Here is a 24770-nt window from a genome sequence, read left to right as displayed (position 1 = left end):
AATGAGATTACTAAGTGTAAAGCATTTGAGTCAGAGGCTGGTATGCAGCAGCTAGTACTCTGTAAATGGTGATGAAGCCTGCCTGTGTCTGTTTAGTAAACTGCGTTGGGGCCACTTGGGAGGTGCCCAACAGAAGGGAGGTAAGATTTCTGGCAAAGGATGGTTTTTTAAGAGAAAAGATCATGACCTTTGTATAGATATAACAGTGAACATGGGTTAAGCAGTCTATTTTATTCATATGCGAGAACCAAGCAGATATTCTAACCAGTTCAGAGGAAAAGTCAGAACAGCGCCAATTCTGAATAAAAGAATAAAACTAGGTTTTGGTTTGTTTGTTTGTTTTTCCTGTGGGTGGGAAGGAGGAGAGGGGGAGGTCAATTGAAACTGTTGTGCAGGACTGAGTAAGCATGTCTATAGTCAGCTTACAATGGATGAACCCAGCTTTCCGAGAACGAGAGTGTGCTAAGGAGAAGGTATGCTGCAGACAGTGATGGCTTCTCAGAGCACAGCATTTCTTCCCTACTCCTCCAGATCTACCGGGCCTGGGATGGGGTGACCGCACTATCCACTTCCCAGAAAGCCTCTCCCAGTCCTCCGCAGGCACACAGACCCCCCTTCCCCTCCTTCCAGTACGGGGCACCACGCCTCTGGGCTGTCCCTTTAACACTTCTGTCAGAGGCAACTCCACAACAGTGCTTCCTGGGACACTGATCTGTGACTAACACCTTCCCGTCACTGCCCTTTCTCATTGTCTTTCTTCTCCATCTTTTGTCCTGCTTGGTCACCCCAGCTACTTTGCGTCTGTTTCTGTGAATAAGCGAGGCGAGTCCCACCCTTGCACACAGAGAGCAGCTGGCGCCCGGAAGTCACTGAGGGGATAGCCGTTGCTTTGGTGAATTCTGCCCGAGAGCAGCTCCTTCTCTCCCCCCATGCAGAGCTCCTCCTGACAGCAGCTGCCTCCTGATGGAGGCTGGGCCCGAGTCTGTTTAGCTGCCTACCTCTCTCTCAGGGTACATGACAAACAGCCTTCTGTGCATCTGGGCTGAGACAAGGCAATGGGAAACAGAAAGGCACTTTTCTTATTGCAAAGATAGCTTTTTATAGAGAATGGTTTCATACTGTGATGTTTCAGATCTATTCAGGCATGTATGTGCCAGGTGTTGTTAGGAGAGTCAACAGGAAAACCATATATAGCTAACTGCATCTTTATTTTATTATTATTTTAAAACATTTTAAAGATATTATTTATTGATTTTACAGAGAGAGGAGCAGGGGAGTGAGAATTATCAACTCATAGTTGCTTTACTTTAGTTGTGCATTGGATGTTTCTCCTATGTGCCTTGACTGAGCAAGCCCAGGGTTTTGAACCAGCAACCTCAGCATTCCAGATCGACACTTTATCCACTGTGCCACCACAGGCCAGGCTTAATGTACATCTTTAAATAAATTCAATTCTGGCCTAAAGGTATGGAGGTTTCTTGAGGATCAGCTGAGCCCCTGCTGAGCTCAGTGGCCTGAGGGAGAAGACAATGGGACAAGAAGGCCCAATGGCATCCTTGAGAGAGAGAGAGAGAGAGAGGGAGAGAGAGGAAGGGAGAGAGATGAGAAGCATCAACTCATAGTTGCATTACCTTATTTATTCATTGATTGCTTTTCATATGTGCTTTGACCCGGGGGCTCTAGCCAAGCCAGCGACCCCTTGCTCAAGCCAGCAACCTTGAGTTCAAATCAGCAACCTTGGGCTTCAAGCCAGCAACCTTTGGGCTCAAGACAGTGGCGATGGGATTATCTTGTTGATCCCATGCTCAAGCCAGTGACTCTGCACTCAAGCTGGATAAACCCACGCTCAAGCTGTGACCATGGGATTTCAAACCTGGGACCTCTGCATCCCAGGTTGATGCTCTATCCACTGCACCACCACTAGTCAGGCCCTTAGAATACTTACACAGGTCGGGGAGAGAAAACCTAGGTCCTGTGCATAGCATAGGGTGGGCTGACTTGTCTACTTCCATCTCTCTGTACTGTTTGATTTGACCCCCCTTTATCCTCCTTGCACAGATGTTGTATTATAAAATTGTATACTTGAAATTTATATAATGTTATTAACCAATGTTACCCCAGTAAATTTAATTTAAAAAAGTTGCTCTGGGTAGTGCAGTGTGTACGTGATAATCATAGATTTGGGTCTAGGTTTGTTTGCCAGCAGCACTTTAAATCCCCTGAACTTTTTTGTTAAGCTTCAAATTTTCCTTCTCAAGATGCTGACAGACAGTGTGGCTAGGTGGTAGGAGGTGGTTTCTACCAATAGCAGATCTAAAGACTGCTAGGGGGAGCAAGGTAATTTTGATGATACCCCCTCAATATAGTACTTTAGCATCACAGTTTGGGAGCTGAAATTTAGACATGATGGTATCATATCATGAGTTCCAGGGCTTCTTGATTTTGGCCAGCAGACACTGTCCAGTTGGCTGGTATTTTTCAGACTCAGAGAAGGAGCTGTGACTTCATATTTGGACTTGGCTTATTTCAAAATTCTGAGTCATAGTGGTTTTGAACATGTCAGAGCTGCTCTCGGTCTTTTCCTTGTGTGGCCCATCCATCAGGTATGCAGCCAGCTGCCCAGATTCCGTCCTGTCAAGCCAACAAGCTCCACAAGGAGGGGGAAGAGCGAAAGAAGGCAAAAGGCTTCTGTGTAGTTGAGGAGAAAACACTTCCCCCTGCCCCCAGCTACACAAACAAAGGCAGTAAAGATGCAGTGCAAAAGCAGTATATATTCTTTTACTGTAAGTTTGCCTGTTTTAGATACCTCACATAAGTGGTATCATGCAGTATGTGTCCTGTGTCTCATTTTATTTAGCATAATATTCTCCCAGTTCATCTGTGTTGCTGTATATGGTAGAATCTCCTTCTTTTTTGAGGCTGAGTAATTCTCTATAGAAACAGATTGTTGAATGGTGGTTGCTAGGGGCTGAGGTGAGGGGAGATGGGAGTTGTTGTTCAATGGGTATAAAGTTTCAGTTATGCCAGAGGAATAAGTTCTAGAGATCGGTTGTGCAACATTGTGCCCCTAGTTACTATAACAGGAATATGTTGTGCAATTAAAAATTTGTTAAGAGGATGGGTTTCATGTTATATGTTCTTACCATGATAAAATTAAATAAAACAAAACAAAACAAAAACAAAAACAAACCAACAGTGTGGCCCTGGCTGGTTAGCTCTGTTGGTTAGGAGTATCGTCCTGAAACAACAAGGCTCGGGTTCAATTCCTGGTCGGGGCACACGGGGAAGCAACCAATGAGTGCACGACTGAATGGGATAACAAATGCTTCTCTTCCCCCTCCCCGCCCTCTCCCTTCCTCTCTCTGTCTCTTAAAATAATAATAATAATGATGATGATAATAATTAAGTCTTGGTTGGATAGCTCAGTTGGTTAGAGCGCCACCCAGAGTGCAGAGGTTGCTGATTTAATTTCCCCCAGGAGCAGCTCAGTGTTCCTGCCTCTTTCCCTACCTCTCTCAAAAAACAAACAAACAAAAACAAAGAAAACTGCAAAACGAACAGTGTGTACTTCAGTGTACACTGACATCCAACCTCCAGAAATGTGAGAAATAAATGTTTGTTGTTTAAGCACCCAGTCTGTGCTATTTCCTTATAATAGCTCAGACTGAGTAAGATAATACTTGAGTCTCTATTTCCTAAGAATCTTGTCTTATGCAACCGAAGTACATTTATTAACTTTATACATTTACCTTGATATCATACTCTATTTAATGTCTGCATCCAGTTTTGTTAACTGACCTAATAATGTCTTTTATGGCATGTTTTTTTCTTTTCTTTTCTTTTTTTTTATTTATAGAGACAGAGGGAGAGTCAGAGAGAGGGATAGATACGACAGACAGACAGGAACGGAGAGAGATGAGAAGCATCAATCATTAGTTTTTTGGTGCGCATTGCGACACCTTAGTTGTTCATTGATTGCTTTCTCATATGTGCCTTGACCATGGGCCTTCAGCAGACCGAGTAACCCCTTGCTTGAGCCAGCAACCTTAGGTCCAAGCTGGTGAGCTCTGCTCAAACCAAATGAGCCCTTCCTCAGGCTGGCGACCTCGGGGTCTCGAACCTGGGTCCTCCGCATCCCAGTCTGATGCTCTATCCACTGTGCCACCACCTGGTCAGGCGGCATGTTTTTTTCTTTATAGAACAAGATCACAAGATCCAGTGCAGGGTTGGGTATTGCATTTAGTCTCCTTTAATTTGAAAATTTCCCATTGCCTTATTTTTTTTTTTGCCTTCTAAGACTTTGACATTTTTGAAGAATAAAGTCTTTAAAAATGGTTTTTAATTTAAAAATATTTGGGTTTGTCTGATGTTAGGTTCAGTGTATTTCGATATTAAATTCAGTGTATGCATCCCTGGCTGGAAAGTTACACAAACGTCGCGGCATCTCCATGAGCATCAGGAGGCACCTGCCCCTCGGCTGATGATCATTTTAATCATCACCGGGATAGGCAATGTCTGATTTCTCCACTGTAGGATCACTGCCTCTCCTTTGCAGTCTATGTGTGAGTGCTTTAATCTTATGCCATTATTCTGCTCCTTATCAAAATTTCTTTCTGTGTTCAACATGCATTGATCACTTTTGCCTGAACTGATCTTTTTATTTATTTTTATTTTTCTGAAGCTGGAAACGGGGAGAGACAGTCAGACAGACTCTCGCATGCGCCCGACCGGGATCCACCCGGCACGCCCACCAGGGGCGACGCTCTGCCCACCAGGGGGCGATGCTCTGCCCCTCCGGGGCGTCGCTCTGCCGTGACCAGAGCCACTCTAGCTCCTGAGGCAGAGGCCAAGGAGCCATCCCCAGCGCCCGGGCCATCCTTGCTCCAATGGAGCCTTGGCTGCGGGAGGGGAAGAGAGAGACAGAGAGGAAGGAGAGGGGGAGGGGTGGAGAAGCAAATGGGCGCTTCTCCTATGTGCCCTGGCCGGGAATCGAACCCGGGTCCCCCGCACGCCAGGCCGACGCTCTACCGCTGAGCCAACTGGCCAGGGCGCCTGAACTGATCTTGATTGTGATGGTTGTGAAATGGCGGTGTTTTGACTCCAGTTTTCCCTCCTCAACATTGTCTGCTTGGCACTCAGAATTCTAGTGTAAGCAGGAGCCCTCCCATCTCCTCCTCCATTTATTCTCCTCCTCCCTCCTTTCCTTCTTTCTTTCCTTTCTGTCTTTATTTGCTATTGGTAAGCACTCATGTATTTTCTTCAACAAAGGGAAAAGAACTCGTGGCTTTCTATGTTTCCAGTGGTTTATAATTCATCACTGCTTTAAATTACTTTGGTGTCCAGTCACCCTGGATTTGACAGTGGGGGTTCCTTCAAGCTGGTGGCTCTTGTTTCCCTGTGGCGTGCATACCCTCATTATTTTCTTCTTTTTTTAACACTCCTATATTTTCTGTTATAATGAGATGTTCCAGTTCATTTTTTGCCTATCTGTTGAGTTTTTAATATTTCATCTTTGTTAATTTTATCCTGAATGTATGTACAAAGTATCCTGGGTCAGAGACAGATTTCTTAAATACCTTACAGTAAATAATAAATGCATTACGCCTCTTTGCCCAAGTTCCTACTCATAAGGCACTACAACAAGAGCCAGGTCAATTATTCTACATGAGTAGCCAGACACCGTATATGCAAGGGACAACAAATAAGTGATTCTCCTTCCCCCCCCATTTATAAAGGCAGGAGGTAATTACCCTCTTCTCCTCCTGAAAGGGCCCCCTTCTTACTCCAGCCCTTTGGTACATAAACTCACCGAGAGATATTTCTGAGCTCCTGGGCTCTCTCCTCCTGCTCCAGTTTTCCTTACCATTTGCAATATTTCTTTATTAACCTATAGATACAGTCTGGGCTATAACCATTTGGCTTCTTGGGGAGATAGGAAAAGTTTTATTATGTTTAGAATCAGAGGAGAGCAATTCACTAGACAACAGCTACACATTTTATTCTCATGGTAGATGAAGAGTATCAGGAGTCTAGGACTTTTTTCAGGAGCCCCCAGAGACCCAGGGAAGTATTATTTCTCTATCCTATTCTACCTTAGTTCTGGGATGATCATTTTTTTTCATGGAGCCCTGTTTCCTTTAAGTAAAATATTATATTAGAAATAAATATTGGCCTTGGCTGGTTGGCTCAGTAGTGTGGATGTCCTGGGTTTGATTCCCGGTCAGGGCAGACTGAGAAGTGACCATCTGCTTCTCCACCACTCCCCCTTCTCTCTCTCTTCCCCTTCTGCAGCCATGACTCAATTGGCTCCAGCGAGCTGGCTTCAGGCACTGGTTCCATGGCCTCTGCCTTAGGTGCTGAAAATGGCTCTGGTTGCAATGCAGCAGAGTAACGGCCCCAGATGGGCAGAGCATTGCCCCCTAGTGGCCTTGCTGGGTGGATCCTGGTCTGGGTGCATGGGGGAGTCTGTCTCTCTGCCTCCCCTCCTCTCACTAAAAAAAATAAAAAAAAAATAATAATAGAAAAGAAATTATTTGGGCCTGACCAGTGGTGGTGCAGTGAATAGAGTGTCAGCCAGGACACTGAGGTCCCAGGTTCGAAACCCTGAGGTTGCTGGCTTGAGCGCTGGCTCATCTGGCCTGAGTGCAGGCTCGCCAGCTTGAGTGCGGGTTCTCTGGCTTAAGCATGGGATCATAGACATAATCCCATCGTTTCTGGCTTGAGCCCAGAGATCACTGGCTTGAAGCCCAAGGTTGCTGGCTTGAGCAAGAGGTCACTGGCTCATCTAGACCCCCTTCACCTCCCCCCTACCCTTCATCAAGGCATGTATGAGAAGCAATCAATGAACAACTAAAGTGGTACAATACGAATTGATGCTTCTCATCTCTTTCCCTCCCTGTTTGTCTCTATCTCTCTCTCTTCTTCTCTAAAATAATAATAATAGTAATAGTAATAATAATCATTATAATAATAATAATATATATAATATCATAATATATAATAATAATAATAATAATCAATATCTGGGAAGTAGGTGTATTCATGCCTACTGAGATGTCTGTTTCTTTGGCCCTTTTAGCAGGTAGAGCTAGGAATTATATGCACGTATACACACACACGTACACATATACATACACAATTCATATCCATATGTACACATTCCTTTACATACATATGTATATATACCTGTGTATATATATGCACATTGATATAGACACATGTATATACATGCAAATATGCCTATTTAAGAAATGATAGACTCAGATTGATTCCTTCAAATCTAATCTATCGTATTCCCCCTTCTTTCACAGTGAGAATCCTGCTTCAAACAACCTCAGCACATTCATCTATTTGCTCATATCTATAATACATCTAAAATAGTTTGCAAATTTCTTTGCATATCTCTGCCTAAAACAAACCTGCTAAAGAGACTTTAGGATTTATTTAGAGTTCTCCACTCCCCGTCCAAGACTGAGGTTACAGAGTCAAATTATATGCACCTAAGTTACCTGGATTAGTCCTCCTCTTTCTCTTGACTGAAATTATTAAATTTATTTGAAATTCAATATATTCATTTTGTTTTAGTTTTAGATCTTCTTTTGTTCTTCTTTTTAAAACATGTAGAATATTGACATGCTTCCAAAATTCAAAATTATCCAATAAGAGTTACTCCTCTTAAGTTCTTCCCACCCCGTATACCACCACTTTGTAGACAGCCAAATTTTCTGATTTATCCTTTTGTATTTCTATTTGTAAAGAAAAATCAATGTATACACATTTTTTAAAAATCCCTCTTGTTTCTTACACAAAATATAGTGGACTATATTCTTTACACTCTGCTTTTTCCACAGTATTTTCTGGAAATTATATCAGTTCATAGAAATCTTTCTCATTCTTTATGATAGCTGAAAAGTACTCCTTTGTGGATAAGTTTCATAGCTTATCCTATCAATTTCTTTTGCTTGGACATTACGTACTTTCCAATATTTACTTCCTCTAATACTTTATAATTCTTTTGATGACTTCCTGTGATGCTAGGTAGAATCACAGGACCCTTTGATTTGGCGTTTGAGGGCTTTCAATTTGTGATGCCCTTTTCTCTGTCAGAACACCTCCTGTCTAGGTCCACTTTACAATAATCAGGCCTTCCCATAAGGCACAGAGCCTCCATATAATTTTTAATATCTACTCAAGACCTTGACTACCCACCCTTTTGTCAGACTTCCTACAAAACTGATTTGCACCTGACCTGCGGTGGAGCAGTGGATAAAGCATCAACCTGGAATGCTGAGGTCGCTGGTTTGAAACCCTGGGCTTGCCGGGTCAAGGCACATGCAGGAAGCAACTACTACAAGTTGATGCTTCCTACTTCTCCCCCACTTTTTCTCTCTCTAAAAAAATCAATAAATAAAATCTAAAAATACCTGACTTGTTTTGCTACTCTGGCAGATTTGCAAACCTGGCAGCCAGAACACACTTTAACATCATGTAACTAACTTTTTTGAATACAGGTTGGCTAAGATAGTGAGAAAAGATCAAACAGACCTTGATTTGCATCCCAGCTCCATCCATACCTAGGTGTGTGATCTTAGGCAGTTACGTAACCTCCGAGATCTTCCTTTTCATGCCTGTTTGGGGCTCGGACATATTGTGAGGAATAAATGAGAAGCTATTGACCTGAATTGGTGTGTGAGTTTAACAAAACCATTAAGTCTAGACTCTACAGTTAAGATGTATCAATGTCTATACATGTGTGCACGCTTGTGTGGAGGGGGTATTAGTTTCCTAAGTCTGCTGTAACAAAATACCACAGATGGAGTGTTTTAAACAACAGAAATTTATTTTCTCACAGTTCTGGGGGCCAGAAGTAGAAGACCAAGGTGCCGTCAGAGTTGTGATGTCTCTGATGACTGCCTCTTCTCTGTGTCTTCACATGACCTTCCCTCTTGATGCTCAGGGAAAGAGAGCTCTCTGGTATCTCTTCCTTTTCTTCTTCTTCTTTTTTATTATTATTAAGTGAGAAGCAGGGAAGCAGAGACACTCCTGCATGTGCCCCAACCAGGATCTATCCGGCAAGCCTCTTATGGGGCAATGCTCTGCCCATCTGGGGATGCTGCTTCGTTTCTTGGCAACTGAGCCATTTTTGCACCTGAGGTGAGGCTATGGAGTCATCCTCAGTGCCTGGGGTCAACTTGCTCAAACTGAGGAGCTATGGCTACCAGAGGGGAAGAGAGATAGAGATGGAGATAGAGAGAGGGGGGGGGAAAGAGAAGGGGGAAGAGTGAAGAAGCAGATGGTTACTTCTGAAGTTGGAAACGGGGAGGCAGTCAGAACGACTCCTGCATGCGCCCAACTGGGATCCACCCGGCATGCCCACCAGGGGCGATGCTCTGCCCATCTGGGGCATTGCTCTGTTGCAACCAGAGCCATTCCAGTGCCTGAGGCAGAGGCCATAGAACCATCCTCAGCGCCTGGGCCAACTTTGCTCCCATAGAGCCTTGGCTGCAGAAGGGGAAGAGAGAAACAGAGAGGAAGGAGAGGGGGAGGGATGGAGAAGCAAATGGGTGCTTCTCCTGTGCACCCTGACCAGGAATCAAACACAGGACTTCCACAGGCCAAATGATGCCCTATCACTGAGCCAAACGGCCAAGGCTCTTCCTTTTCTTATAAAGAAAGCAGTCTTATTGGTTTGTGTCCCCAAACTATGGCCCACGGGCCGTATGCGGCCCCCTAAGGCCATTTATCCAGCCCCCCGCTGCACTTCCAGAAGAGGTACCTCTTTCATTGGTGGTCAGTGAGAGGAGCACTGTATGTGGTGGCCCTCCAACGTTCTGAGGGACAGTGAACTAGCCCCCTGTGTAAAAAGTTTGAGGACCCCTGCAACTTTAGGGCCTCATCTCATCCTTATGACCTAATTTAACCTTAGTTATCTCCTTGAAGACCCTTTCTCTAATATAGTCACATTGGGGAACAGGTATTCAACTTAAGAATTTGGGGGGCAGGGGACACAATTTAGTCCATAACGGGAAAAACCCCCAACATATTGACATTGGTAATATCTGAAGAATGAGATTATGGGTGGTTATCAGTGTGTGTGTGTGTGTGTGTGTGTGTGTGTGTGTGTGTGTGTGTGTGTGTGTTCTTGTATTTTCCAACTTTTTTCGGTGAGCATTTCTTACTTTATGACAGGAAAGGTTACTTTAAACAGTGTGCTAAAACAGCGACTTCATCTCCGTGATGTAGCCTTTTCCTGGCAGGTGTTCCTTGGGGATCAGTTGTTCAGGCAATGACTTACTCTCCTCATCCTGAGGTCCCCAAGGATTTCTGAACTCGGACCAGACTCTGCATGTGAGAAAGTGCATATGAGATGAGCTTTATTCTCTCCCAAGTCCCTTCTGCTGCATTTGAAAAAAGGATGACAGACTGAGATGTTATCTGGGCACAGCTAGTCACCTGGGCAGGACCCTACAGGATGTTTGTGTCCTTTAAATAAGGCACCTGAGGCCTGGAGAGGGGAAGTGACCCACCTAAGATCACAGACTTTGTTGTTGTTTTTTAGTAACTCTTTGAATCTCACACAAAGGGCTGCCAGAATCAAAGTGTTAAGTTCAGGACTGTGAGGGACTATTTAAGACTGGGCAGTTCTTGCTGGCTCCCCCCTTTCCACTCACCAGCCAGCTCCAGCCCCAGCCACTTTCTGTTTCTCCTGCTGGAGAAGACCAATGTTTATCTTCACCTCTTCTCAGTTCCATGGATTCCATTTTCATTTGCTTCAAGTAGCTCTAGTGAATAGTCATTTCTCCTTTGAGTGTGGTGAGAACTGAGGGTGGCCCAGATCCTGATAGTGTACTAGCTTGTTTTATTATCTTGTGGTTTATGAATGTAGCCCTGCAGGAACAGACAGAATACTTGGGTAGGAGCTGACCTCTGGTCTTGGCTCTGCCTCAAATTCACCTTGAAGCCTCAGTCTCTCTTCTCTCTGGACCTCAGTTTACCCATTTGAATATGATGGATTTGGATCTAGTTCCTTAAGAATCTTCCAGCTGTGACATATCACAACTCAGACAAAAAGCAAAATTCTCATGACATTTCTACCCCCTTTATCACATGCTTTCTTTGCTGTTTTCTTGCAAGAGCCATGGTGTACATCCTACCCTCTGTACGAGGCAGTGCACGGTGTAGATTAGAAGTGTGGGCTCTGGCAAAAGCCTCTAATTCACACTCCTTGGCACACTTGCTAACTTGGCTTGGGCAAGTTACTTAGTATCTCTATCTCCTTATTTATAAAAATAGGTATATTAATAATTGCTTCCTAGGGCTTATCATCAGAATGAACTGAGATAATATATGAAAGTATCTGGCTTGAAATAAGCATCATTAAAACAGCATCTGTTGTTATCATTGCTGTTATCCTTTATTGTGAAAGAGAAAACTTTGTGCCTCTCTCTTGAGATATCTGAGGACAGTGGAGCCACAGATCCTGGGAAAGTCTCAAGGTGCCGGAAGTAGTTGCCACCGCTTCCTGCTTTGTATGCTGAGAAAGTTGTTGGAGAGGGACTGTGGCACAAGGAGACGTTTTCTAAAATCCCAGTTATCTGTAATCCTCGTGACTACAGTATTATAAATCACCTGGCATCAGTACTCTGCATAGAGAGAAGCAGAGCTCTTGAGAAAACTTCTGCTTTCAATATGCTGGCTGTTTTGGGAGGGGGCTGGGGGTAGTGAAGTTGTGGAGGTTTGTCTTGGAACACATGTCTAGACTGGAGGGAGGCCTGCTGTCCCCTGGGCCTCACGATCACCAGCTCAATGTTGCAAAGCCCCATCTGCCAGGATGCCCGCTCTGCCTTTGGACGACAGCATTGCATGGCTGTGTTGTGAATGAGTGTCCCCATGGGAAGAGGAAGCATTTCGAGTTGGAAGCGTGGGTTATATTTCTCTTTCCTGTGGTCTCTCAGCTGTGGGACTCTAGGCCAGTTGTCTTGTCTGTGAACTTCAAGACCCCTACAGGCACATAGAAGTTGTTTTTCTTTCTATATTCTCATTTTAGGAAATGGCTTGAGGTCCAGGAGTGACATTTGACCCCCTTTTTCTTCACTTTTAACATCCAGTTAGTCTGCAAGCCTATGACAGTTGTAACTCTTCTTCATTCTCCTACTTAGACTACAACAGAAGCTTCTGTCTGGGCTCCTTTTTTCTAAAAGCTCTAGTCTAAAACACTAGTCCAGGCCCTGGCTGGTTGGCTCAGTGGTAGAGTGTTGGCCTGGCATGCGGAAGTCCCAGGTTCAATTCCCGGCCAGGGCACACAGGAGAAGCACCTATCTGCTTCTCCACCCCTCCTCCTCTCCTTCCTCTCTGTCTCTCTCTTCCCCTCCCGCAGCCAAGGCTCCATTGGAGCAAAGATGGCCCAGGCGCTGGGGATGGCTCCTTGGCCTCTGCCCCAGGCGCTAGAGTTGCTCTGGTCATGGCAGAGCGACGCCCCGGATGGGCAGAGCATCGCCCCCTGGTGGGCGTGTCGAGTGGATCCCGGTCGGGCGCATGTGGGAGACTGTCTGACTGCCTCCCCGTTTCCAGCTTCAGAAAAAAATACAAACAAACAAACAACAACAACAAAAAAACACTAGTCCATTTAGATTCTTCCCACTTAAAAGCCTTTACTGTTTTCCTAATCAACCGAAGAAACCTGAAGTTCCCTGTATGTCCTCTACCTAAACTCCTCTGACCCCTTCTAGCTCTCTTGTTGTGTCCTAGCCACAATTGGCCAGCCTGAAATTCCCAAGCAAGCTACTCACTGTAAGAATTTGGTTTGGCTGCAAGTAACAAGGATACTCAACTTACCCCTTTTTTGTTTGTTTGTTTGTTTTTAATGTCTCAGCCTACCTCTTAACATTAGCTTAATAAGATAAAAATGTATTTCTCATGTAAAAGAAGTCCAGAAGTAGATATTCCAGAGCTGGTACAGTGTCCTAGAGTGTCAGGAGCCCAGGCTCCTACTGCCTTGTGCATTTGTCATTCTACCATGTGACTTCTACTTCATGGTTCAACATAGCTGCTCAAGCTCCAGCCATCACACCCACTTTCAGCAAGAAGGAATGAACAAGGAAGGGCATGACCCTGCCTCTAAGGACACTTCCTGGAAGTCATACTTGCTTACACACCACTGGCCAGAATTTTAGCTGGTAAGAGAGGCTGGAGAAATTTTATTTCAGGTGGTCTTTATTTTTTATTTATTTACTTTCAATAAAAAGTTTTTTCAATTATAGTTTATATTCAGTATTATTTTTTAGTCTTTATTTTAGTTATTCATCAGAATAACTAAACCAGCCTGACCAGGCGGTGGCACAGTGGATAGAGCATCGGACTGGGATGTGGAAGGACCCAGGTTCGAGACCCCAAGATTGCCAGCTTGAGCGCGGGCTCATCTGGTTTGAGCAAGGCTCACCAGCTTGGACCCAAGGTCGCTGACTCAAGCAAGGGGTTACTCAGTCTGCTGAAGGCCCGCGGTCAAGGCACATATGAGAAAGCAATCAATGAACAACTAAGGTGTGGCAACGTGCAACAAAAAACTAATGATTGATGCTTCTCATCTCTCTTTGTTCCTGTCTGTCTGTCCCTATCTATCCCTCTCTCTGACTCTCTCTCTGTGTCTCTGTAAAATAAAATAAAAAATATTCTTAAAGAATAACTAAACCATAGTTTTAAGGTAAACATCAGAAGTGTTTTTACCAAGGAAGAGAGAATGGATATTGGTGACACCTAGCGGTGTCTGCCACATACTCTTACCCCTGGAGATTTGCATACATTGTTTCTTTTGTCTGGGAAAGCCTCCCTCTTGCTGCCACAGTCTCCTGGCTTGTCCTATTCCTAGTTGTCCTTTAATGCTCACACACCTCATGGCCACCCTCACCCTGGCACCCTATGTGGTTGCACACTCCCTTGTCAAGGAGGGCCTACTGTAGAGGCCCTGAATAGGAACATAGAACAGGGACAGAGTTCAGTGCTCTGAGGCAAAGGCCACAGTGGCTTTACTAACAAAAGTTCTGAAAGCAGTACTGTGCTGAATACAGCACAATAGGGATAGATTGAGCAATTCTGATTAATCAATACGTGGGGGCATTTGAGCTACATCGCTTGCTCTTTAATCTTCTTTAAAGAAGTTCCCCTTCCTGACTTCCTCATTCTTGTCCCTGCTTCTATTTTGTGTGTATCAATAAGTCCCCTTTAGGACTGGGGGCTCAGGGCTGTCTCATGACACTTGTATAGGGGATTGTGAGGTGGTCTCCACTAGGTCCCTCGGTGCATGCCATGAAGTCTCCAAGTAGTCAGTGTTTCCATGACTGCCCACCACCCATATTTCTTGTCTAAAAGTATGCTGAGGAAACAGGACTGTATTCTTCAGGCTTCCAGGGCCATCCTACATCTGGGGAAAGACATGGAGACCAAGGCTAGCCAGATTACCCATGAGGCTTGGGGCAGATTGCTGTTCTCTGGGTTGTGCAGACCATCCGCCCTCTCGTAGCTGCTCTGCAGCCACCACAGTGACACTGACTAGTTCTCTGCCTTGTCATGGGGAGAGATTATTGTTGTCATTCTTGCTTTCATTTTCAGTTGGTTTTTGGTTTGATTTCTGTCATTTGATCCTCTCCATTTCTACCTGGGCAACTTCATGTCCCAACTTTATTATTTATTTATTTTTTGAGAGAGAGAGCGAGAGAGAGAGAGAGAGAGAGAGAAACATTAATTTGTTGTTCCCCTTATGCAATCATTGGCTGACTCTTATATGTGCCTTTATTGGGGATCAAACCCACAACCCTGGAGTATGGGGACAATGCTTTAACCAACTAGGCTACCCAATCAGGGCCCACCTGCTCTTTAGGGTGAATGTCTGACAGCTGATCTTACCTACCAGTTTTGAACTTCTTAAGAGGGACCTGGCTTCTTTCACTGTAAACCTTTGGGGCCCCGTTTCTGTCTTTCTCATTCACTCCTGTGCCCCATCTGCGGAGTACGGAGGCCTGGGCAGACTATTTGACTGACTGATGGTCACCAGTTAAGTTAGTAGCAAAGTCAAGAATCAAGGTCAGGTCTTTCTGTGTGTTTCACCTTCTGCCACCACATTTTCCTATGTTGGTAAATAATTTAATTAACATTTCTGTGCATACTTTTCTCCCCGAATTTAGATTCTGTTAGGATAAATGCCAAAAAATACTGAGTCAAAGAGTATATATGCTATTTTTTTAGGGATGTTAATACATTTTGGAAAATTGCTCCAGCACGGTTGTCCTAGGAGTCATATAATAGTCACGTTTAGCCCAGCCGGGTGTAACCACCACATGCAGGCCAGTCTGGGAGCCCTGGAATGTGGGGAAGGAGCGGAGCTGTGCCTGGTGTCCAGCCCATTACGTGTGGGCACCTCACCAGCCTGGTGAGATTCCCATGTTTGGAGATGCATGATTTTGCACATACCATGGCGTATACAAACTGATGACTTCATTTGGCATTCAACAACAGACACAGCCATCCATTCCAGTGCTGCACAAATCATTGGCTGTGTGGGCTCGTGAGAGGTGCTATGTCTGTCTCCATAATGATGTGTAGATACTGTGTGCTGAACTTTATAGGCATTTAAAAGGATTTCCAGAGATTATTTTGATTATATGAGTTTCTGACTTTAAACCTTATGCCCTCCGCCCCTTATGAGTATAACTGCTGGGAGTATATGCAAGCCATTATCGCTGTACCCTCACCCTACTAATCTTAAAGTCTGAATGGAGCCCTTTCTGCTCTATGGCTGATCGGTTATGACAAAGTGCCCTTTCAAGGCTACACAGTTCTGGCATCTTAGCCTTCTCATTGAAGTTAAGTGCTGCAGGAAAACTTAGAAGCCTCATGGGCTCTGAGGCCTCGGGTGGCCCTTGTGTTGTGGTCCAAATCAAGCATTTTCATGTAAATGTCCAAATGAGACTCATCTGTTTCTTCCTACAGTTGGTTACCACAGAAGAGCGCTTCCTCAAAGACAGTTTATACAATGAAGGAATCCTAATTGTTTGGGACCCATCTGTTTACCATTCAGATATCCCCAAGGTAAGTGGCTGTCCTTGGGAAATAGGGATTTAGTCTCTGGTTTGCCTATAGCTTTTCCTGTGTTCCTGGGCTTTTAAAGTTATACCCACCCTGGGCCATTGCTGAGCACTGGCTGTTTTGGTTTGAGAGCACCCTTCTTTATCTGGACCGGCACCTGAGACATGGTCCTCTCCACGCTCTGTTCTGCATTGCCATCTATTGGTCTTTAATTACAGTTCAGATCAGGAAGAACAGTGGCTGTTGTCACCATCTTCCTGACGAGCACCAGCAGGAAGAGACAATGGTTAACTATTCCTAAAAATCACATCACCACACTTGTTCCACACTTTGTTTTCAGAATTCTCCTCATTTCACTCTCATAACAACATGAGGAAATAGATAGGAGCATGGTTGTTTCTATTTTACAGATGAGGAAACTGAACTGTGGCAAAGGAAGGTCACCTGTTCCAGGACTTGATTTCCTAAGCAAAGGGCTAGCTCTGTAACCTCAACTCGTTTAGGGGAGAAGACAGGAGGTTCAGGCCTGCTGGGCTTTCAGACTCAGGAATGACCCTCTCATTGTTTGTCCTACCTATCAGTTGGCCTCTCTCTGATGTGGGCTGCAGTGGCCACAGGAGAATGGCTTTAGGGAGGACAGACAACACTGCTCTTGGGACACTGAATTTTTAGTTGAACATAGCAGTAGCTGACAGGTTCTGGTCTTTGCACCTCACTATCTCAGTTTCCAGTTTCATACTGATCTAGCTTAAAACTGAAATTTACGCAGGTCAGGACAAAGATCTGAACCCACAGATGTGACAAACTGTTTCCCAGTTTTTGCTCCTTAAAAATAAAAATAACAGTGGGACTAGCTGGTGCCAAGGGCCCTTTTAAGCACCAATATCATTCCTTGATTCTATTATCTTAAAGTCTGAAGCTGTCTCAAAGTCACCAAGCTCAAAATTCCCTGTGAGCACAGGCTACATGCTGGGTATCCTCTGCTATCAGTGAGAGCTGTGATGTGGAGGAGAACAGAAGTCTGGTCTCTGCCCCCAGGAAGAGACTGTGCCTCACTCAGACTCTGCCGAGGTCCTTCTCTGCCTCCCCCCGGCATCCTCAGATGAGGACGACTTCCCGGAGGCAACGGCAGCACTGGCACATTTCTCTCCTTGAAATCGTTTCCTTCTTTTTCAGTGGTACCAGAATCCCGACTACAAATTCTTTGATCGCTACAAGAGCTACCGTAAGCTACACCCTGACCAGCCCTTTTACATCCTAAAGCCCCAGATGCCTTGGGAGCTATGGGACATCATTCAAGAGATCTCCCCTGAGGAGATTCAGCCAAACCCTCCATCCTCTGGGATGCTCGGTGAGTCCATGTCTGGGGAAAGACTCGCATATTTGTTTCCAGAAAGATTAGCTTTCTTCTGAGGGCTTATTCATTCATTCATTCATTCCCCAAACAATTGCTAGGTTTTTGCTGGTTTGTACATTGTGCCAACTTCTAGCTAAAATACAGGGATTAATAAGATAGAATCTTTTTTCTTTCTTTTTTTTTTAAGATTTTATTTATTGATTTTACAGAGGTGGGGGGAGTAAGAAGCATCAACTCATAAGTTGCTTCATTTTAGCTGTTCATTGATTGATTGTTGTATGTGCCTTGACTGGGCAAGCCCATGGTTTTGAACCAGTGACCTCAGCATTCTAGGTCAATGCTTTATCCATTGTGCCACCACAGGCCGGGCTGAAATCCTTTTTCTTTAAGGCGTTCAGTGGCCGAGTTCAGCTAGGCATCTGAGGCAACATTCAGTGTGTGCCAGGAAAGAGCAATCACCCTGGTGCCACAAGAGAGAGGACCCCCACTAGGTGGACAGGGCAAAAGCTTCATGGAGGAGTAGCTTCGGGTCAGGCCTGTGAGAGGAGCGGGTGTGGCAGGTGGTGATGGAGTAGAAGAAAACACAGAAAGGAGGGGAGGCAGGACTCAGATGAAGAGAGGGAGACAGCGGTGTCAGGCATACAATTGAAATGGGTGTCAAAAACCTTAGTAACTAGATAGACTCTTAATACCATCTCTTTTAAAAATCACAATGCAAAATTTTATGAATATTAAAATTTAAAATAAAAACAGAATCAATAATAATATGCTGAGCCCTATTGAAATCTGAGGATAAAGGAAGAATCAATAGTACTTTATTCAAAATTTCAAAGAGTCGTTCAACCAAGTGAACACCCCAGTTCTGGCCCTCGAGAATGAGCTGGGAATCTGGCCTGGGTGTGGCAGCCAGGAATGGAGCTGTGGGAGCTGTTGTGGGGGGCTGTTGTGGGGGGCTGTTGTGGGGGGCTGTTGTGGGGGGCTGTTGTGGGGAGCTGTTGTGGGGGGCTGTTGTGGGGGGCTGTTGTGGGGGGCTGAGGTCAGAGCACAGCGGGCCCTACATGCTGCCTGCAGACTTTCTTCTGGGACAGCCTCCAGACCTCTTGGCCCTCATGGAGTGCCTGCCCGTGAGGTTCCATGCTTCCAGTCACAGGAAAGGACGCTCCCTTCTCTGGGCCCTGGAGCGGGCTGTTTTCCTGCTGATGGCCCCAGCCTCTTACCATTGTGTGATTTGCCTGTCCACTTCCCCTGTTAGACTACAAACTCCCTCTGGGTGGGGACTGTGCCCTCCCCTGTTAGATGTAAAGGCCCTCAGGGTGGGGACTGCCCTTTGACTCATCCTATGTGGGTCTGGCACAAGATAGCCCTGTGGTAGATGTTCCCTGAGTAAATGAACAAATCAATGTTTAGTATCAGAGGTACTTCTTGTAGAAAGAGACGGGGATCTTCCTGTTTCACACTTTCAGGTTTTTCTCTTCAACTTTAACTTTTGGATGGGTGCATTTAGGGCTCATCCTGGAGCCCATTTGAGCAGGAACAGTTGGGCAAGCATCTTGGGGAACATATTTTCTCATTTTTCTACTGCCAAGCCTTTCTCACGCAGTTCCCTCCACCACCAGTCCTCCCCTCTTGCCCATCCCTCATGGGCATAGCCCCTGCCAGGCCCCACACCAGTGCCCGGGAGGGTTACGTGAACCTTCTGTCACCGGAAGCGCTCCCTCCCCAGTTTTTAGAAGCGCTCCTGCTGTGCCTATATCCCTGAGTTGCAGAGGTCTTTTCTTGCCCGTTGGACCAGGGGCCACCAGAGGACAGAGGGAGGTCTTTCCCCAAATTTGATTCTTCTGGAACAAAGTTGCTGCTAGCAGTTTTTATAGTTTTGCTGTTAGTGGGAATTGCTCTGTCAAAGAGTTCCTATATTTACAGTATTTACAGTTGACAGAAGGGGTCTTAGAGCCATGATCTTGTGTGTGTGTGTGTGTGTATGTGTGTGTGTGTGTGTGTGTGTGTGTGTGTGTATGTGTGACAGACAGAGAGAGGGATAGATAGGAAGGGAGGGAGATGAGAAGCATTAGTTCTTGGTTGAGGCACCTTAGTTGTTCATTGATTGCTTTCTCATATGTGCCTTCACTGGGGGGGGGGGGGCTACAGCAGAGCAAGTGACCCCTTGCTCAAGCCAGCAACATTGGGCTTCAGCCAGCAACCTTGGGCTCAAGCCAGTGACCCTGGGGTCGTGTCTGTGATCCCATGCTTAAGCCAGTCCACACTCAAGCTGGTGAGCCTGTGCTCAAGCCAGATGAGCCCGTGCTCAAGCTGGCGACCTTGGGGTTTTGAACCTGGGTCCTCTGTGTTCCAGTCCGACGCTCTATCCATTGTGCCACTGCCTGATTGGGCAAAGCCATGATCTTATTGCATCCTAACAATAGCCTGTGTGGTAGGAGAAGTAGGTAGATCATCCTCTTAGGGCAGATGAAGAACCTGAGGCCCAGGGAACATGTCCTGCATGAGATGACTGAGCCATGTGAGGATAATCATCGGTGGTACCAGCAGTCTCCTGACTCTTGTTGGGTTTGCATCTCAGTATCAGCACTGCCTCACCTAAAGCACCAACCTGGCCCCACCCCCTTGGCTCATCTGCTGCCTGAATGAGCAGGGCCCATCAGCACAAAGCATGGTGCATTCTTGTTCCAAATGTCCCTCCTCCCAGCTGAGGGATGAAGAGTCTTTCCTCTCCACACTGTTTTCTGCGAGTACCATAAGAAACACCTTCTCCCAAATAGCACCACCTAAGAGGTTCCTCCCGGATATAAAAGTGCTAAAAAGTATCACATACATACATGTGATGGTGCTGTCTTCTCAGTCACCTGTCCTCTCTCTTCATATAGCTTATTCACATGGGTAAATTCACTGATGGATGGAGTCCACCTACCGTGCAGCAGTCCTGGCCAATGTGCTAGGCACACAAAGGTGCATCGGACCCCCACGGAACAGCTTGCCAGATTGGCTTACCAGAAGGACTCGGGTTGGGAGTCCTAGTACTAACTCCAATAAAAACTCCAGATAGACATCTCCCTAGAGTTGGGGTCCTGAGCTGTGGACTCATTGGGCAGAGCTCCAAGGTGTGGGGTGGGTTGTGGAACAGGACTTACCTCTACTCCCCTCTTTAGGTATTATCATCATGATGACGCTGTGTGACCAGGTGGATATTTACGAGTTCCTCCCATCCAAGCGCAAGACGGATGTGTGCTACTACTACCAGAGGTTCTTCGACAGCGCCTGCACGATGGGCGCCTACCACCCGCTCCTCTTTGAGAAGAATATGGTGAAGCACCTCAACCGGGGCACAGATGAGGACATTTTCTTGCTTGGAAAAGCCACACTGCCTGGTTTCCGGAGCATTCACTGCTGAGCGTGGGCTCCCCAGTCAGGTGCCCTCACCTGTCTCCCTGAGCATTTTACAGCCCGTCTCTTGGCTACCCTGGGCCTGGGAAGACTATGCTTTCAAACAATCCCTGCTCGCTCCTTGCACTGTAGCCTTCTGTCAGCAAGAGCCCTGAGGCTTCAGGAGCCCAAGGGCAGGGCACCAGGTCCAGCCTGCCCTATAGCCACAGAGTGTGTGAGCCCAAGCCTCCTGCCACGTACACACCCACCCAGCACTCTTTGCAGACAGAGCCCTCCCCTCCTTCCACACGGGTCAGTGCAAGATCCACTTTTCCCACCAGGGCTGCCAAAGCTGGGCTGTTCTCTCCACCTGAATGATATCGTTCTCACAAGCCAGCCCTCTGTATTGCTTGATAGCTGCACCTAGACATTGAGTGCATGTTTTAAAGAAATTCTCCCAAATTATGATTATGCCTGGTAAAGGGTGGCTCTGGGTAAGGGAGGCAGGTAACTGGCACAGGGAGTGGGAAGTGTGCTCAGTACCTCCAGAACAAAGCTGCTCCTACCATTCAGGCTGGTTCGGCTGGTCCTCAGCCTGGGTGCCTATGTGCAAAGAGGCTTGATGAACCCACATTTCTTTCCACATGGAGATGGAGGTACAGAAAGGTACAGTCTCCATCCTCCACTTGCTCACAGTGCACTGGGAGTGGCAGAAAGGTAGGACGCGGTGAGCTCAGGGCACCGGGGGCCTGTAGAGAGGTGGGATTGTGCTGCTTGAGCACCCAGAGAGGAGCAGCACACACAGCCTGTGTCTGTGGGTCACAATGGGCTTCATGGGGCTTGAGCCAGGGAGTGGCTTTTAGAGGAACAGGAGAAACATGCCAAGTAGATTTTGTCTACGTCATTTGAGTTGTGTTTTTCTCTCTGCCTTTATCACCCATATTCTCTATGGTCTGCCTGAACTTACAGGCTCAAATGATTTTTTTGAGGAAAACCCCAGCCTGTGTCTGAGGCAGTGAGTGCAGCCCTGCAGCAGATACCAGACAACAACATTGCCAAAACCCTGACTTCTCCAGGCTCAGCTTGGCCTGCCCTGACCCTATCCTGTCGGCTGGTTTGTACACTGTATCCACCTCTTCCTTCTTAATGCCCACCCCCACACCTCCCCTTAACTGCCGTCTTGTGTGTTCCCTTTAAAGTGGTCTTCCCCCTCCCAGATTACTTCTAACATTTTTCCCTTTAAAAGTATCCTGACCCGATTTCTTTGACCCACCAGGGTCTTCTGGGAAGGTCTCTCGGGGAGTGGAGATACGGCTCCTGAGAGCTTAGTCACTTTCAGAGGCCAGAACCTCAGAGACCATAACTGGTTCTCACAAGGTGGTTAGATGGCCTTTCCCTCGACCTCTCTCGCAGAGTCGGGGCAGAGCCTCCCAGCAGAAGCCCCCTACTGTGGTCACAGCGGTTTGCATCCCTGCCCCCTGGGGGAGAGCCGTCCTGGACTGATCCAGCCCCTGGTGTGGAGAACGTAGAGAACTTACTCCCGGGTACTGGGTAACGCTCAAGAGCCAGGCCTCCTCGTACCAGGCTTCTGGTCTTCTGAAGCTGGCCCTTCATGCTGAAGGGCCTCTGATGTTCGAGCACAGACCAGCCCCCTGGGAGCTGGAATACTCATCTACTGTCAATCACTCAGCTTTCATAGGCAGTTTTTAAAGATCCTGGAGCAAAAAAGCTCTGGGTTTTCAGATTGAAGTTCCCCTGTTTACTAGCTATGCCACCAATGGGCAGAGTCTCCTGTCTGAGCCTGTTTCCACATCGTAAAACAGAAGTGATGAATCTGTTTCACAGGGCTGTTGTGAGGGTCCCATAAAATAGCTGTCCTGACTCTTTCCCGGCACCTAACAGGTGCTTGTACATGACAGTTTCCTTCCTTCCCTCACTAAGGACCTGCTCTGTGCTTGTACCTGGGCAGCACCCTGCTTTGAAGAAGGCCAGAAATGAGGCCCTGTCCCTAGAGAATTAACAGTACTATTGGGACAGTTAACAACTACCCTGTTTGGTATACCCAGGAAACCATCGAGGCAGTGGAGGGGGCAGACCATGCCTCTCCTCCTCCCGGCCTGCAGCCCTGACCGGATTCTGCTTGGGAATGGGTGGAGGAGAACTTGAGCTGCTAACTACTGTATGGAGCTAGCCTTGTCTGCCTTCCAGGGACTGTGAATTTGTGACTTGCTTTTTGTTTTCATTTGACACACTTATTGCAATCTTTGAGTCATGAACACTGAATGCAGAGGAAGGTTCATCCCATCAGTAGGAGACAGATGTTGATGTGGACACTGAGACCACACTGGGTAGCTTTTATTATGGATATAAGGGATCAAATTAATTTAAGTGTGATTCTGTTCTCTAACTAGAGATAATGGTAAAGTGAAAATACTATTGTTCTGGAGAGATGTTTAATTCTGTTACAGATAATTTAAAAGTTAGGAAAGCCCCTTTCTCTAAGGGGTTCTGTCCTCCTCGAATCATCTCCTCATCTTTTTTCACAAGGTCTTCTAATTCTTTCACCAATCAAATAGCTATTGACATGATTAGGAGTCAAGACATCAATCTCAGAAACTTCTGAAAAATAACCTGAACTAATCCTGATTTACCCAAAGATTATGTAAAATTTTAAAATAAACATGTTTTTTATAAAGCTTGTCCCTCTCTTCTTACTTGACAAGGGAATGACTGTTGTTCGCCAACTCTCAACTCCAGAGGACACAGCTGGACTCCTGAACCCCCAAACCCTCCCCCACTAGCTCCTCTTCGACACTCCAGGAAGGGGAGTGCGCACCTCGCTCCTGTGGCAGGACAGCATCTGTGAGAAATCAGCTGATCTATGTTGCTTGGATTCAAATGGCTAAGCCGGTGTTTGTGCAACACCTTGGGAAGAAAGCAAAATAAAAGGAAACTAATTTGTCTTGGTTTCCAAAAGCCTAAAGTCCTTAAAGGAATGAAGTTCTAAAAGAATAGCCAGAATGTTTGGATAAAAATCCTGAGAAGCAGAAATAACAGGAAAAGGGATAATTCTGGTACCCCATAAACTTCCCACCTCCTACTATGGGTTGAATATATCCCCCCTAATCTCCTGCACCTCAGAATGTGAATTTATTTGGAAATAAGACTATTTCAGAGGTAACGATTTAAAATGAAGTCGTACTGGAGTAGGGTGTGACTGGTGTCCTCATAGAAATTTGGAGATAGACATGACAAAAAGAAAGCCATGTGGAGATAAAGGCAGAGATCAGATTCTGCAGACCAAATATTTCCAGCAAATCACCAGAAGCTAGGGAAGAGAGATATGGAAGGTTTTCCTTCACAGCCTTCAGAAGGAACCAACCTGCTGACACCTGGATTCAGACTTCCAGCCTCCGGAACTGAAAAAACACATTTCAGTTGTTGAAGCCACCCAGTTTGTGGTCTTTTGTTACAGCAGCTCTAGCAAGTCCTCCTGCTTCTATGTCACTATCTGTTACAGAGTCCCTTGGGGCCAGAAAGAACAGTGAAAGGAGTGTGACTGTGGGAAGGCCCAGAGAAAGGTTCCTGTTCTTGGCTCCCCAGAAAAAGCTTTGGGAAGGACCTGCAAGTCCTTAGAGGCTGAGGTTTCCCAGGGTTGCAAGTCCAGGCAGGCAGGACCTTAGGCAGTCCCGAAGATATCCCATGCCTGGAGAGGTGCAGAAACAACTGAGCAAATGCCCCTTCCTGATGAGATTATAAATGAGGGACGCCTGAGTAGTGCTGAGTGGCCAGATAGTACCAAAGACTGTACTCTAGACCCCTGCACCCAAAGCCTTAGCGTTGTAGGATCCCTGGAACTCAGAAGTAGTGCCATATTGACTGAAACTGACTTTCTGCCTGGATCCCAGTAGAATGGGAGTTCAAATAGAAGTGAAAGAAAAACAGGTTTCAGTTTGGGAAC

General features: G+C 46.1%; 1 protein-coding gene across 2 annotated transcripts in view; it reads left to right on the top strand.

The window, feature by feature from the left end:
* ST6GAL1 (ST6 beta-galactoside alpha-2,6-sialyltransferase 1) overlaps positions 1–23504 on the top strand; it is a 180933-nt gene extending 157429 nt beyond the window's left edge. For both annotated transcript variants that reach the window (XM_066347667.1, XM_066347666.1), the window contains 3 exons: positions 15982–16080; positions 17254–17428; positions 20596–23504. In XM_066347667.1, coding sequence (XP_066203764.1) covers positions 15982–16080; positions 17254–17428; positions 20596–20837 — 516 coding nt within the window. In that variant the 3' untranslated portion in view covers positions 20838–23504. The remainder of the gene's footprint in view (positions 1–15981; positions 16081–17253; positions 17429–20595) is intronic.
* Positions 23505–24770: the final 1266 nt, after the last annotated feature.

This window comes from Saccopteryx leptura, chromosome 8, assembly GCF_036850995.1.
Source record: "Saccopteryx leptura isolate mSacLep1 chromosome 8, mSacLep1_pri_phased_curated, whole genome shotgun sequence".
Classification (NCBI taxonomy): domain Eukaryota; kingdom Metazoa; phylum Chordata; class Mammalia; order Chiroptera; family Emballonuridae; genus Saccopteryx; species Saccopteryx leptura.
The sequence above is the reverse complement of the archived record's forward strand: the minus strand, read 5'-3'. Positions and strand labels throughout refer to the sequence as shown.